This window comes from Corylus avellana, chromosome ca5 (assembly GCF_901000735.1).
Source record: "Corylus avellana chromosome ca5, CavTom2PMs-1.0".
NCBI lineage: Eukaryota > Viridiplantae > Streptophyta > Magnoliopsida > Fagales > Betulaceae > Corylus > Corylus avellana.
The window spans coordinates 21,317,550-21,333,608 of NC_081545.1; the positions used below are offsets into that span (position 1 = coordinate 21,317,550).

The following is a 16,059-nucleotide window of genomic DNA, read 5'->3' on the forward strand; positions in this document are numbered from 1 at the left end:
TGCTCTCGGATCACTTCCCATTATTGTTGGATTGCGGGACTCCTTGTGGAGGTAAGAAGGGTTTCAAATTTGAAAATATGTGGCTTAAGGCAGAGGGTTTTGTTGATAAGGTTGCTTCTTGGTGGGGGTCGTATTTGTTTGAGGGTTTGCCTAGTTTTGTGCTTGCTAGTAAATTAAAATCTCTTAAAGTGGACTTGAAAAAGTGGAATGAGGAGGTCTTTGGGGATATTGGGAGGAAAAAGAAGGAGTTATTGGGAGGTATCCAGGAGTTGGATGAGTTGGCAGAATCGAGAGGCTTAGATCAAGAGGAGAAAATCCGGAAGGCGGACAAGTTGAAAGAGTTGGAGAATACTTTGTTGTGTGAAGAGATTCAGTGGCGTCAAAAATCGAAAGCTTTGTGGCTCAAGGAGGGGGATCGTAATACTCGTTTCTTCCACAAGATGGCTAATTCTCACCGGAGGTACAATCGGGTGGAAGTGCTTCGTATTAATGGCGCTTTATCCGATGATCCAGTTGAGGTAAAAGAACACATAGTGCAGTATTACCAATCTCTTTATTCGGAACAAAGCTCTTGGCGCCCTAGAATGGATAACCAGCAGTTCTTGTCCATAGATGAGGAGGATAATAGTTGGTTAGAAAGAGAGTTTGAGGAGAAGGAGGTTTGGGAGGTGGTAAAAGGCATGAATGGTGATAAGGCTCCGGGTCCAGATGGCTTTTCCATGGCTTTTTTTCAAGCTTGCTGGGGAGTTATCAAACAAGACATTATGGCGGTTTTTGCAGAGTTCCATAGTAGACGTCAAATGGTGAAGAGCTTGAATGCAACTTTTATTTCTTTGATTCCAAAGAAGGCGGATGCGGTGGAGATGAAGGACTTTCGGCCCATTAGCCTAGTGGGAGGGGTGTATAAAATTGTGTCTAAGGTTCTTGCCAATAGGATGAAAACTGTTTTGGGTAAGGTCATTTCCTTTTCTCAAAATGCTTTTATTGGGGGTCGGCAAATCCTAGATTCCGTTCTTATTGCAAATGAATGTGTGGATAGTCGCAAGAAATCAGGGGTCCCAGGGGTTCTTTGTAAGTTGGATTTGGAAAAGGCCTACGACCATGTAAATTGGGACTTTGTTTTGTATTTGCTGCATAGATGTGGGTTTGGTGGGAGGTGGAGGGCTTGGATAGAGTGGTGTATTAAGACGGTAAAATTTTCCATCCTAGTGAATGGTTCTCCGGAAGGTTTCTTTAGCAGCTCGAGGGGAATCCGGCAAGGAGATCCTCTCTCACCGTTATTGTTTGTGCTTGTTATGGAGGCTTTGAGTAAGATGGTGAATGCGACGGTTGATCAAGGCCTTTTGACTGGGTTTTCGGTGGGAAATAGGGTCTTGTCGGAGTTGATGGTCTCTCATTCCTTATTTGCGGATGACACTTTGATCTTTTGTGAAGATTCTATTGAGCAAATCCGGTATGTTCGTCTCATCCTCTTATGTTTTGAAGCTGTTTCGGGTTTGAGAGTGAATCTTGGAAAATCAAAGATTGTGGCCATTGGTGGGGTGGAGAACATTGGGGGCTTAGCTAACATCCTTGGGTGTAGTGTTGCCGAGTTGCCTATGAAGTATCTGGGTCTCCCTCTTGGGGCTTCTTTCAAGGATACGGCCATGTGGAATGAAGTGATTGAAAAGATGGAGAGTCAGATGGCAGGTTGGAAGAGAATGTATCTTTCTAAGGGAGGTCGCTTAACCCTCATCAAGAGCACTTTGGCTAATCTTCCGACTTACTTTTTGTCTCTGTTTCCGATTCCTGTAAGTGTAGCTAAAAGGATCGAGAAAGTCCAAAGAGATTTTTTGTGGGGAGGAATGGGAGATGAGCCCAAGTTGCATCTTGTAAGTTGGAACCAAGTGTGCAGCCCTCTTCGTTATGGTGGTCTTGGCATTCGGAAGTTGCACCAGTTTAATCAAGCTCTATTGGGGAAATGGCTTTGGAGATACGCAAATGAAAACGGGGCTCTTTGGTGTAATTTGATCAAAGCTAAGTATGGAGATCAAGAAGGTGGGTGGTGCACGAAGGAGGCTTCGGGCCCTCATGGTGTGGGTCTATGGAAGCATATTCGTAAAGGGTGGAATTTCTTTGCCAAAGGTATTCGATTTGAGGTGGGGGAGGGTTCGAAAGTTCGATTTTGGCATGATATTTGGTGTGGGGACAACTCCTTGAAGCAAGCTTTTCCATCCTTATACAGTATCGCTAGACACAAGGAAGCTTGGGTGAAGGATAATTTTATTGGGAGGAATGGGGTGGTTGAGTGGAATGTCATTTTCGTGCGATCGGTTCAAGATTGGGAGATGGACTTGATTTCTCCTTTTTTTGATCGGTTGTATTCTTGCAAGGTTTCCTTAGGCAATGCAGATCGTATTTGTTGGTCTTCTTCCAAGAAAGGCAAGTTCGAGGTTAAGTCGTTCTATAAGGCCTTGTCTTCTTCTTCTCACGAGGAGTTTCCTTGGAAGAGCATCTGGCGTACTAAGGCGCCTCAGCGGGTGGCTTTTTTCGGATGGACTGCGGCCTTGGGCAAAACTTTGACTCATGATATGCTGCGTAAGAGGAACATAGTGGTTATGGAGTGGTGTTGTATGTGCAAGAAGACCGGAGAGTCAGTCGATCACCTTCTTCTCCACTGTAAGCTTGCGAGTGCTCTTTGGCACATGATTTTTCAGCGATTTGGGTTGCATTGGGTCATGCCGTGCAGGGTGAGGGATTTGTTTGCTAGCTGGTGGTCGGGAGGACGTACTCGAAGTGCGGTTGTGTGGAAGATGATCCCTCTGTGTCTTATGTGGTGTATTTGGAGTGAAAGAAATGCTAGATGTTTTGATAATTCCACTAGGACCATAGAGGATTTGACTCATTTCTTCTTATTTACGCTTTACTCTTGGACGGCCGCTTGGCTAGCTCCTTTAGTGATTAGCTTCTCTGATTTTCTTTTTCATTTCTCCCCCTCCTAGGCGCTCTCTGTTTTACACTTCCCGTGTATATGGGTTGCGCCCCTCTGCGCTTTTTTATATCATGATTACTTATCAAAAAAAAAGAAAAGTTAGCTATTACATCATGTTTTTGTTTTAGTCTGAACATAGCCATTAGGAGTTGTCAGTGTTGTCAAATCCAAGTCTGATCTTAAATTTGGGACTTATGCTAAAAATGATCCAACAATGGGTAGATTTGAGCTTGGTTGTGGGTTTATAAAGTAGTTGGGGTTCTCCATGCAATAGCTTAAGCTTTTAGGTTGGAGGTTTTAACATTGATCCCTGTTTGTTTGTTTGTGGACCTCATGTATCAAGCATGTTTGCCTTTGTTGAGGTTTCATTTGGGTCATTGGGCTTGTTTGTGTTGGTTTTGGCTTTTGTTGGGCCTGGAGATGAGAGAGGGTAATTTATCCCATATTGGTTAGGTTTGGCTTAGTTGTTGGTTTCTATAGTTGGGCCCCTCCACCTGATAGCTTTAAGCTATTGGCTTGGATGCTTTAACAAATCACGTGTAATTCAGTTCAGCGTTCAGTATCACTTCAATTTTACAATTTAACCAATCTGAATTTTTTCCATGGCTTTGAACTCTGTGTATCCCTTAGAATGAATTTTGTTGATCTTAACCAAAACAGAGATTCCCTACTTCCAAGAAGTAATCGTCATGGCATCCACTTGTGATGCTTGTGGTTACCGCAATTCTGAGGTTTGTAGTAATTTGCTACACTTTTTTTTCTTTTTTTCTTCTAATTTCCTTCTTTTGGTGATAATCATACTCTTTTATGCAGTTGAAGCCTGGTGGGCGAATTCCTGAAAAAGGGAAGAGAATTGCTCTTACTGTGAAAAACATCAGTGATCTAAGCCGTGATCTAATAAAGGTTCATCATGATTGTTATCTGAATTTTGCTGGTTTATGTGCAATGCATAGAATGTGCTTTCATACCAGTTAGATTTTTATGTGGCATCAGTGTAGCCACACTGACTTATTTTACTGGGTGTTCGGTGGTTATCTTTTGTACCTCACCATAGTATCCTATGTTTAAAGTGATTAGTGAAGAGTATATAATATAAAGGAAAGGAATTTGTTGAAAGGAAACAGAAAGACTTGCCATGGAGGGGGATATCAAAGTGAGTTGTGGGATGTAAGGAGTTTTAGACACAAGAAGATGACAAATCTGGGGTCTGCTAAAATTTGGATCAGTTTGAGCAGGGAATGTTAATATTCCCATTGGTCATGTTGAGAGTTCAAATCCTGTAGTGTGAAAAAATTGTAGAAACGACAAACCATTAACCTCTAAAGATTCAATGGAGTTATTTCTTCTATTAAAGTTAGCCATACGGTGAAAAAAAATGATGCATTCTCCCTCAGAAAAAGTGCCCTCGATTTCTGTCTCCAATTTACTTTTTCCAATAGAGTAATCCTATTCAACTCCCTAATAATCTCAGCCTTTCTCAACTTATCATCGTCAGATAAAGGTCTTTCCTTTTCCATAACATCAGGCCTTAGAGAGCACATCTAAAAAGAGCTTTTTCTGCTTCTCAACATTGCCAAATACCTCATTCCATTTTTTCAAATCCACTTTCAAAACTTCAGTTTACGCACCAGGATAGAACTTCGAGATCCTTGAAAGCTAGAAGACAACCTTCACTGTTTAACATTTTCCACAAAACCCTGACTTTAAGCACATATTCTCAAACTTTAAGTACCATCTGCAAAAAGAACAAAAGAAATAAAACCTGTATGCTTAGGGCTGCCTTCGATTTTTATAAATTTCTCTGATTAACATCACCACAGTCCAGCATTGTGAAGTGATCTGATAAGAACCTAGGGAGCCTCGTCTGAGAAACATTTGAAAACTAGGTTTCTCAGTCAGGGGAGAGAGGGAACTTGTCTATTTTGGACCACAACAAAGGATCTCGGTTATTAGACCATGCGAAGTTTTTTCCTACAAGAAGGATATCCATAAGACCCTATTCAAAAATAAATTCAGAAAGCTCCAATATGGGAGGGGAAGAATGGGAATTGCATGATCTCTCACTTGGAAAGCGGATGCTATTGAAATCACCCTCAATACACCACGGTAAATTCTACCAACTAAGCAACCCAGCCAGTTCATCCCAAAGCAACATTCTCTCATGATCGATATTAGGGCCATAAACACCCGCGAAAGCCCAAGCAAAGTTATCAGAAACATTTCTGAAGGAACAAGTTATGGTAAATACCACCGCAACTTTTTCCACCACCCTACCATCACACATTAACAAAATCCTATGAGAAGCCCCTCTTGAACCCAAGTAACACTAGTCCACATGTAGACAGCCTATAAACTACACACATCAGCCCTAGACAAAAACTCCAATTTAGTTTCTTGAAGACAAACAAGCCTTCCAATCTCGGAGTAAATTCCTTTTACCTCAGCCGTTTATCCCTCTCATTCAACCGTCTCACATTCCTAAATATTTTTTGTTTCTTAATTTACCTCTACGTCTGTTAGAAATGCCTCCCTTAATGTTGTAATTCATAGAACAAGATAACCTCTTCAATTCATGGTCCCCTCTACTCACTGATTTAGAAAGAGAAAAAGAAGAACTAATTAGAGCCTTTTGTTTATGGTCCACTTTGAGATGGCAGTGAGCAAAGCCATCAGCTCTTCCTCAAACCCCTCACAGGACCCCCACAAAGTGACGAAAGTCCCTAATTTTTTGCAGCACCCAATCTAAAGAATCGTATGCGGGAAACATTGGCTCTTCAATGGTCGCAAGGGGGTAAGATAGGCTCTTCCCCTGCATAGCATAGAGAACCAATTCCGAATGCAGAAGTGGTTCATCTGTAGGACAACAGACCTGTTCTTCATGCCCGACCAGAGAAGAAATTTCAGCAATTCTCGGTCTAACCTTCTCGTTGAAATCTTCTTGGCTAGGGAAAGATTGGTTCAAAACAGTATTATCCTTGCCCTGAACTGGATCTATCCTAGCCATGCTCCCTCCTAACAGCATATATATTTTTTTGCTCGCATCTGCCCCTCTGCGCTCTTGTTATATAATACTTTTACTTATCAAAAAAAAAAAAAAAATAAAATAAAATTTTAAAGTTAGAGAAAAGAAACTCAAGTAAGTACGTAGGTACACCAGCATTGTATGTATAACTGTGGTTATCATATACTATATCTCCTTGAAGTAAAGTCTAAACTCACATTTTTCTGTTTCTTTTTGTCTTATTCTTGCTATTTAATTGTAAATCTTTTTGAACTGAAATTGGGAAACAGAATTCTGTTCTTCTCCTTTTAGACCTGTTTGTAGAAGGCTACAAAATATTGTCTGATAAAAAGTCATTGGGTTGTATCAGTCGGATACTGCAAGTGTGGAGGTCCCAGAGCTTGGCTTGGAGTTGGCTAGTGGCACTTTGGGAGGAGTTGTTACAACTGTTGAAGGTTTGATTACAAAAATTAGTGAAAGTGAGTAACATGTCTACTCTTCTTTTCTTTTTCATTCCATATTTTCTATGCATATGCGGACTATTTCAGTTGATTGAGATATTGTTACCCTGAATTGATTCAGCCCAAATTTGTTATGGTTGAGAATTTTGTTTTGGGTTACGAATTGATGGTGGTATTACACTTTTGTGTTCTTTAGATCATAATCTTCAGAAGTATTCTTCAGGCACACCTAAGGTGTGCTTCGATGCAAGGTATTCTGAGAATGCCTTGAAGTGCTGAAGTGCTGAACAGTCCTCTATGGTGCACACCTCTTAACTCAAGAGGCTTGTGAAAATTGATGCCTCAAATGCTTTTTGTGCCTTATATATTTGCATCGTAGAATTCATTTTGAAGACTTCAATAGATGGAAAAATTACATACTCCATCCCAAAAGGAGGATCCTCCATTTCTTCCTGGGATGTACTAAATAAGAGCCCATTTTCAAAAAGTCAAGCATCTAGCTATTTGAAAAGGCAACCAAAGCCTCATTCAAAGTTGTGCCCACCTTTGTGATTTTGGTAAACAAAACTTTTTTTTTTTTTTTTATGATGAGGAACCTCAACAAGGCAAGGCCCTTCGGACCAACCCCTGCAGAGTAGACCTTGAACCCGTGCACCGCACTCTCGAAAGTTTCTTTACACGAATTAGGGTAACTCGCTAGCTTTTTACACCGAGGGTGTGGCCTCAAGGAAAAGTTTGCACTTAGCAAGTCTTGAACTTGGGATCTAAGGGGTGATACTCCCTAAGACCACAAGCCTCAACCACTAGGCCAACCCCTTGGGGGTAGACAAAACTATTGGATCCTTGAAATCTATAAGACAACCACTGTTGTTTCACCTTTGTGCAAAACCGTCAAATTTTAGCCACATATTCTCAACTTAAAAATACCCTTTGCTCCTACTGACAACATTGTGGTTAAGCAATAAAGGAAAGTGATCTGAAAAATCTCTAGGGAGCCTTCTTTGAGAAACATCAGGAAAGTGGGCTTCCCATTCAAGAAAGAGAAGGAACTTGTCAATTTTGGACAACGCTGGAGGGTCACAGTTATTAGACAAAGTGTAGTTGCTGCCTACGGGGATATCATAAGATTTTGTACAAGATAGACACACAAGTTCATTTTATTTTATTTTATTTTTATTTTTATTTTTATAAGTAATGCCTAATTTTATTAAAAGCGTGAGGTGGCCCTAAATACCCAGTAAGAAAAAAAGAAAAGAAAAAAGAAAACCCCCACAATAGGCCAAAATAGACCCCAAGCAAAACCCCCACCTACACCTTACAACCTACCGATAGATGCACAAGTTCTACCTTCAATCAAAAAAAGAAAGAAAGGCAGAAACAGGCAGCTCATAAAAAACCTGATTAAGGTGACTGCTGATAACTATTTACAATATTCTGGTATATGTAAGGTTCTGAAGCAAAAATTTATGATATATTTCTATCATTGAAGCAATGTTTCACTGAAATTGTTTGAAATGTCCTAGCACTATAATAAAAAAAACATTGAGGTATGGAATCTTGGCTGCAAAATGTTGTGAAATGTCTTTGAATATTTAGATCAATATTATGCAATGCGTTTGATTTATTTTGTCCAACAAGTTTGGCACTCAGCCTTTTTTTTTTTTTCGGTTTGTTGGCCCCCCTTTTCCTTTGTTGCATTATATGCAGGTATATGACCTTGTTTGGCAAAGCTTTTTTGCCTTTATTAGTGTAGTTGAAAATGCTTGATGTAGTATAAAGCTTTCAATTTTTTGTATTGAAAAGTGAAAGTTTTGTTTTGTAGTGATTTTTTTATTTGAATAGTAATAAAAAGTGAATGATGTGATATAAAAAGTGAAAAAAAGTGAGAATGTTTTGATGTTGATTTTTTTTTTTGGAAATGGTGCATCAATAGTGTTGAGGGGAAAAAAGGGGTTGCCAAACGGGGCCTACATCCTTTGGTTGATGCTTTGTTTTTAAATTATGTAACTTACATGTGCAGGTCTTGAGAGAGTGCATGGATTTACGCTTGGAGATAGTCTTGATGATTCTAAAAGGGCCAAGTGGCAAGAGTTCAAAGCGAGGCTAAACAAGGTACCAGAGCATGAATTTGGACAAATTTGATTTAGAAAGTGGTAATGTAGGTTGAGCTTCATAAATGACCATGTACACGAGTCAATGTGATGCAATAACTAATGATTCCAACCTGGTAGTAAAGTGCAATGGCTATTGTCTGAAGCCCTTCCTGTTTTTATCTAGTCCTTTCAGGATTGTGGGCAGCAAACTGTTTATAATTAGGATAAACTGTGCCAATCCCCCTGTAACTTCGAGTCTTTTCTAATCCCACTCCCCTAATTTTTAATGGTTTAAATGATTGGTTTAATGGCACCCCTTCCATTACATGGCAGCCATTTAACTAAGAAACTAGTATGTCGCACACATGACCTGGATTAATACTTTTTGAGTGGTAAACTACTTTTTGACATGACCTCACCCTCCACCTTGCTACAAAGGGAGGAAATACCATTTGAGCTAAAGCTCATTGGTGGAACCCACAACCTGGAATAATATTTTACACCATTGTTTTTTATATATAGAATAATTGATAGAAATTATAATCTCTTTTTTAGGGAATATCATATAACCATCTTGTGCTTTGATTGATTTAGAAACCTTTTTTTCTTTTTCACTGTCTTGAGTTATTCAATTTTTGCAATGCATGGCTTTCATCCCATTTTCTGCCAAATTGATAACAGAGGGCATGTGAAATTACAATTGTATCCCCTACTATGAAATGAAAATTAAAAATTAGAAAGAAAAAGGGAAGACAAAAAAGGTTGGACCTCCACCATGGTTTTCCGCAGCCGTGGAGATGGCCATGGTGGCCACCATGGAGATTGGGCCTCCATGGCCCTCCACTGCCATGGTGGTCAGCCTCCATGGCCATGGCCATGGAGCTCTACCATAGAAGTACCTGTATGGCCACCTCCATGGTGGCCATGGAGGTTGACCACCATAGCCACTGTGGTAGGATCATGCCTACCCAGCCACAGCTAGAATTGTTTTATATATTTTTTATTTTTTGCTTTTTCTTTAGTTTTTCATCTAATGTGGTATAATTGTAATTTCCCAGCATTTTTGTTATCAATTTGACTGAAAATTGGATGAAGGTCGCACATTGCAAAAGTGGGATAGCCTAAGTTAGTGAAATAGAAAAATTAACAACTAAGGTTTTAAAATAAAAATCGGCCAAGGCACAAAATGGTTATTTGATATTTGCCGCTTTCTTTATAAGAATTAGCTTTGATAGATGAGATAATGATACGAATATGCACTCTTTTTTTTTCTCCCCTCAAAACACGTCATTTGCTCATTGATTAGTTAACCACATGACTATCATGAAACACAATTACCTTAGCAATTTTCTAAACGTGTACGAATGGAAGGGTGTGATTAAATGAAAATTCTAAGCATAGGAGTTGTGGTTAACAGAATAGAATAGTGGGAAAGTGTGAATAGAAATGAATAAAAACCCGGTTGGAGATGCGGTTGAGGTAGGAGAGTTGGCTGGTATTCTGGGATGTGGCACCAGTTCTTTGCCTTTGAAGTATCTGGGTCTTCCTTTAGGGGCTTCGTTCAAGCTTTTGGCTATATGGGAAGACATGTTGGAGAAGATTGCTAAAAGGTTGGCTCCTTGGAAACGATTGTACTTGTCAAAGGGGGCCAGGCTTACTCTCATCAAGAGTACCTTATCCAATCTTCCTACCTATCTCATGTCTCTTTTTCCTATCCCTGCTTTTGTGGTGGATCGCATTGAGAAGATTCAACGGGACTTTTTATGGGGTGGGCTCAATGATGAGCCTAAGCTCCACTTGGCCAGTTGGCATATGGTATGCTCTCCGATTTCTGAGGGTGGTCTAGGGATCCGGAGCTTGCGGCTTTTCAATCAAGTTCTTTTGGGAAAATGGTTGTGGAGATTTGCAAACGAGCAAGGAGCTTGGTGGAGAAGAATCATGGTGGCTAAGTATGGGGTGTTTTGGGGCGGTTGGCGTTCTAAAGTTCCTCGTGGAACGCATGGGGTGGGGTTGTGGAGATACATTTGTAGGGGTTGGAGGTCGTTCCACTATCACACCACACTAGATTTGTTCCTGGGTCGGGGTCGAAAGTCAAATTTTGGGAGGATGTTTGGTGTGGTGAGATGCCTCTCAAGGATGCTTTTCCCGGTCTCTTCAATATTGCTAGGAACAAGGATGCTTCCATTGCGGATGTCAGGGAGAGTTCTAATGGTATGGTTCTTTGGAATGTTACCTTTACTCGTAGTATTCATGATTGGGAGGAGAGGGTCTTAGCCTCCCTTTTCTCGCTCTTGTATTCGCTTCCGATGTGTGAGGAAGGGGAGGATCAGATGTGGTGGATTCCCTCTAGAAAAGGGAAGTTTGAGGTTCGCTCTTTTTATAGGAAGCTTGTCCATAAAGAGCCCAACCTCTTTCCTTGGAAAAGTATTTGGCACACCAAGGCTCCTGCTAGAGTGGCGTTTTTTGCTTGGTCGGCTGCCCTTGGGAAAGCTCTCACTTTGGATAATGTCCGGAAGAGAGGTATTGTTGTCATCAATCGTTGTTGTATGTGTGAATCAGAAGGGGAGTCGGTGGATCATCTTTTTCTTCATTGTGGGGTTGCGCGCACTTTGTGGGCTGTTATCTTCTCTCGTTTCAACTTGAGTTGGGTTATGCCTAGAAGCGTTAAGGAGATGTTTGCTAGCTGGTGGTCGGGCGGAAATTCCCGTAGCGCTGTGGTGTGGAAGATGGTTCCTCTATGTCTTCTTTGGTGCCTTTGGAAGGAAAGGAATGCTAGATGTTTTGAGGATATGTCGAGGAATTTAGAGGATCTTGTTCACTTCTTCTTGTATACGCTTTTCACTTGGACTACAGGCTGGCTTGCTCCCATAGTGATCAATTTTTCTGATTTTCTTATTATGTTCTCTTCTTCTTTCTCTCCTACTTAGTCGCTCTCTTGTATACTTCCTGTGTACTTAGGTTGCGCCCTTCTACGCTCTTTAATGAATCATTACTTATCAAAAAAAAAAAAAAGAAATGGGCAAAGTTGGACAAGTCTCCTTACATTTTATCTTTTTAGGCTGCGTTTGTTTTGACATAGAATGTTTGCAGAAAAATATTTTTTCCATTTTTCGGTGTTCTGTGTGGGTGGAAATACTGGTTATAGAAAATGATTTTGGGGCCAACAGCAAATTTGTCACTGTAGGGGGGAAATGACTTATGCCTCTTGACGTGTAAGTCATTTTTTGGAGCTTGTCTAACCCCATCCTTACAAAGGAACCCAGTGCCCTTCCTTCTGGTGCCATCCTCTAACTGTTGGCCATGATCCCCACTCTGTCGTAACTCCCAAGCCTCATTATACCAACTAAACAACAAAAAACATTTTCGATATTATTTTCAGGTCTTCGCAAAACAATGGAAAACCAGTTGTTTTCTCCAAAACTATTTTCACTGGAAACCATTTTGCATCGAAACACATGCACAGCCTTAAGTAAGAGTTGGCACCATCTCTTTATTGTTCCCTACACTTTTAATTTTCTGCAGAACTATTGGTTGCTGAAAATCTTAGTATTTTTAAGGAAGCATTCTTGGAGCCTCTTTGGAAATATTAAAAATTAATATTTAAAAGAAGATATTGATCTTAGGTTTGTATGTTGAGTACATGATATGAATCTTTAGTATGCAAAATCAGTAGCTAATGAGCTCCTACTCCAAGAGCACAGTTTCCTCCACGAGCGTGGGGGGTGAAGTTGTGAATTCATGAGCTCCCCCAAAGAAAAAAAAAATTGTATTCACATGGCAAACCAAATTCTTTTTTCCTTCTCTTTTCAAAACGATCCCAGATTCAAAATAGCTTACTAAAGTGTACCTTGGGCAAGCTTGAAATTTTCAAAGATGTAGTCTGACTTGGTGTTGAAATGTCAAAATCACCTCCAACAACGAACATACTGACTGAACATCTTCTGTTTGCAAAAATAAGTTCAATGATGTATGTTATTTGAACATTGGCTCTGATGGTCATGATGCTTTAAAGAATTTTGCTAGATGTACTTTGTTGCAATAGTTGTTGATACTAAAAAGGAATTGCATGGTGATATGTTCTTCTGGAACATAATCCTTCATGGCTTGGCAACTCCGTTTTTTACCCTGTCTCACTACTGCAACGCTTTACTATTTTGCAGCTTCTGAGCTTGGAAGAGCCTTGGACCTTAATACTAGATGATGCTTTAGCAAATTCTTTTGTCGCACCAGTGACTGAGGATATCAAAGATGACGATCAGATGACATGTAAGTTTTGGTTCCCACAAATCTCAGACCATGCTGTTGAAACATAATTAATAATAGTACCTATGGTAAAAGAAACTTACCCATTTGAGGGTTCACCTGGATTGATAATGCTTTTGTTGAATGGAGATATCTTTAGTTGTTCAGTTCAGTTCAGTCTGTTCATGATCAAACCATAGAGATATGTAAATGAGATGGCTTTCCACATCTAGAGAAGATTCTGCTTTTTTTCTTTTGTATTTTTCAGTATATTCTATTATAATACAGAGACCAAGTAGATTAAGTTTACACTGCCATATTTTAGACGTGTGACAGTGGGGTAGGGTTGGGAATTAGGAGCCTTCTTTTGCTTCTGTAGTGCCTACTGCTTCTAGTTATGCATTGGACTGTTTATGCAATGCTCTGCTGCAATATACAGATTTGATTGTTCTATCATATAATACTTAATTGGTTGTCTCCAGTCGAAGAATACGAGAGGTCGTGGGAGCAGAACGAGGAATTGGGTCTGAATGATATTGACACGTCTTCGGCTGATGCTGCATATAACTCAACTGATATGAAAATGGGGGAGAAAACAGATGTATGAGTTTGGTTTTAAGCAGGTTAAAACCATGTTTAACCTAACTCATGTTTGATCCTCTTTCCATGGGTTGTATATGGGTTTGGTTTTGAGTAGCATCTTGAATCCTAGCTCCATGTTTAACTATAAAGTATGGGTGTGCTTCTCAACTTGAAAGTGGGTGGAGAGAGAAATCTGTATCATGTTGAAATTTATAAGTTTGAGATGATTTAATTTAAAAATACTTGCAGTGATTAGCTACTTAAATTGTGCTATACTATTTTATTGTCTCTCTCTCTCTTGTCGTAATATCTAATGGTATTATTGATAATAAATTTTTTATTTTTTCCTCATCAAAATCACTTAACCAGTCAGTGATTGACCAGGAAATCCTGCTCTTTATCATTACTTATTGAGTTATGCTTAACCTAGAACCATAATCCAAATTACTTGCTCGCCGGGGCGTATTTTGAAATCGGTGTTTTTAATATGATCACGAAAGGGACAAGCTCTACTTTTTGTATCAACTAGGCTCTGTGTCGTGTTCTATCTAGCAGCACAACCTTGTTCACCAAACTTCTTCAGACTAGCCAACATGTCTGAGGCGATTGAAAAGTTTTGTATGTCATGCTGGTGTACATCTACAGAGATGTCAAGATGTAGCATTTTTCATTTTGCAAGTGATCATGTCGTTTGTTCTCTTGAGCAAGGCTGGGACAACATAAATAAAAAATAAAAAAAATGTATTTCAGCCATCAGCATCTTAACCAAATCACGCTTCCATTGCGCATAATTTGGTCCGGTCAATATGATTTGATTCTGCTGAGAGGTGGTAACAAGGCTAAACATATTGACTCTCAGTGTGGACTACAATTATATGAGCTCGACCCTTGACCCTATGGTTATAAAGTGCTAATTTTATTGTGTGGCCTTGGATTTATTGGTTATTTGTTATAGTTGTACCACAAAAAGATGGGTCATCATTATGGCTTTGTTAGTAGTGTGGGCCACCTGTGATCGACGTCGGTCAGACAGCTAGTATGCAACAATATGTGAGGCACTATTATTATACTACATGTTCCTCAGGACAACGTCAACCCTACTAAGAAAGGGTTAAGTGTTTGGATAGACCATGCGGAGAAAACTTTGAGTAATAATAATAATTATATATGTATAATGTATGATTTCTTTGCATTTAAAACACAAATGACTTGTTACCGAAATTATGTCATTCCTTTTCAAAATAAACCACACTTTTTAGATGGCGTAATAACGTGGACAACAGTTACTATTCTTTGCGAAAACCCATGCTTGATAATTGAAGGTTACAAATTGTTACTTAAGGCTCATTATATAACCAGTTCTCTAATAAATTTACTTACTAAATCGTGAACTTACGCAGTTACTTCTTTCTCTTGTGAAACACTTCGGTATTTTGCTGTATATCAAGTTGTCAAGCTATAAAGTGAGAAATTCACTGTGGTGAAAATGCCAAGCAAATGGCTTTTATTGTGAGGTTTAAGTAGATAAAAGTTACCTGTTAACATTATAGTCATAGACATGATTGTTTGAAAGCTTTCAGTCTATATTAATGATACGCGATGCTATTTTAGGTTATGTGGTTAGCTCTCACAAGAGTCGCGTCAACATGCTCTTCCTTCGATCCTAAGGACTCCAAGTCGACATTGTTAGTCTATTCACCGTTTCAAGAGTAGGCAAGATAAAAATTGAAGAGTAGGAAGGGTGAGCTCAATGAGCGAGGAAAGGCCAGGAAACACTACTAGCAAAGGGGAACCAACCTTGACAAGAGGCTCAAGATTTAGGGATTACCCGGTAAGAGTACTAGCAGCAACTTCCCTAAATATAAGGAAAATCTAAAAAAAAATTCATAAAAAGTCACTTGCAATATTTTTTTTTGTTGCTTTTCTAAACATTGGGAATGTTGCAGTGCTACCAAATGTATTGAAAAACACTTTAGCTTTACTATAGCTGCCCTATTTATTATTTTAACACAAAATATTTTTTTCTCCTCCCTGCTTTTTTCTTTCATTAGAGATTGTGTTGAAATTTTGTAAAAAAAGTTAAGGTAGATAGAAAACTTGTATTGTAAAGAGATAATATTTTAATGGTATAGAGAAAGATAAGGGAGGCCATTTTGTGGTGTATTTGGATATGGAAGCAAAAAAAATGGTTTTGTTCTCTATGTTTTAACACATAGACGCAATAGAATTTACAAAGAAAAAGGGAAGGAGTTCGGTGGAAAGCAAAGGGTATCCAGTTTGAAGAGAAAAAGAAGAAAAGATGTATTGAAGTTGGAAGCCGAAGAGAACGAAAAGTTAATTGCCCAATAGAGTAAATGGGAAAAGGAAAAGTTGTCCTTTTAATGCGTTCTAGAAACCCCAAAACTCAGCCATTAGAATTCCAACGAGAAAACAATTCAAATCTATCAAATTTGGCTAAGAAAGTTATAAATTAATTAATCCTTTGAAGATTTTATGAGTTATTACACCCTAATGACATCTGCCCGAGACGGTATGCTTACGTACACTCTTTTGCAGGCATTGGTGGTCCGAATTAGGCTGCATCATCACTCTTATATATATATATAATGGGATGCGCATCAAAGTTAGCGTAAAGACGACAACTTAGAGTTACCAATATACAACAAAGATGGCAAGACCAGGTTGTTTACAAAGGAGTCCCACGACAGA

The 16,059-nt window shown here is 39.3% G+C and overlaps 1 protein-coding gene across 1 annotated transcript; it reads left to right on the forward strand.

Annotated features, from left to right (window-relative positions):
- The first annotated feature begins 3,612 nt into the window (after window positions 1-3,612).
- Window positions 3,613-13,638, forward strand: LOC132180737 (uncharacterized). The gene is made up of 6 exons (XM_059593655.1): window positions 3,613-3,702; window positions 3,785-3,874; window positions 6,343-6,451; window positions 8,454-8,545; window positions 12,687-12,792; window positions 13,251-13,638. Exons 1-6 carry the CDS (start codon window positions 3,661-3,663, stop codon window positions 13,373-13,375), a joined length of 564 nt encoding a protein of 187 aa, XP_059449638.1. The 5' UTR covers window positions 3,613-3,660; the 3' UTR covers window positions 13,376-13,638.
- Window positions 13,639-16,059: the final 2,421 nt, after the last annotated feature.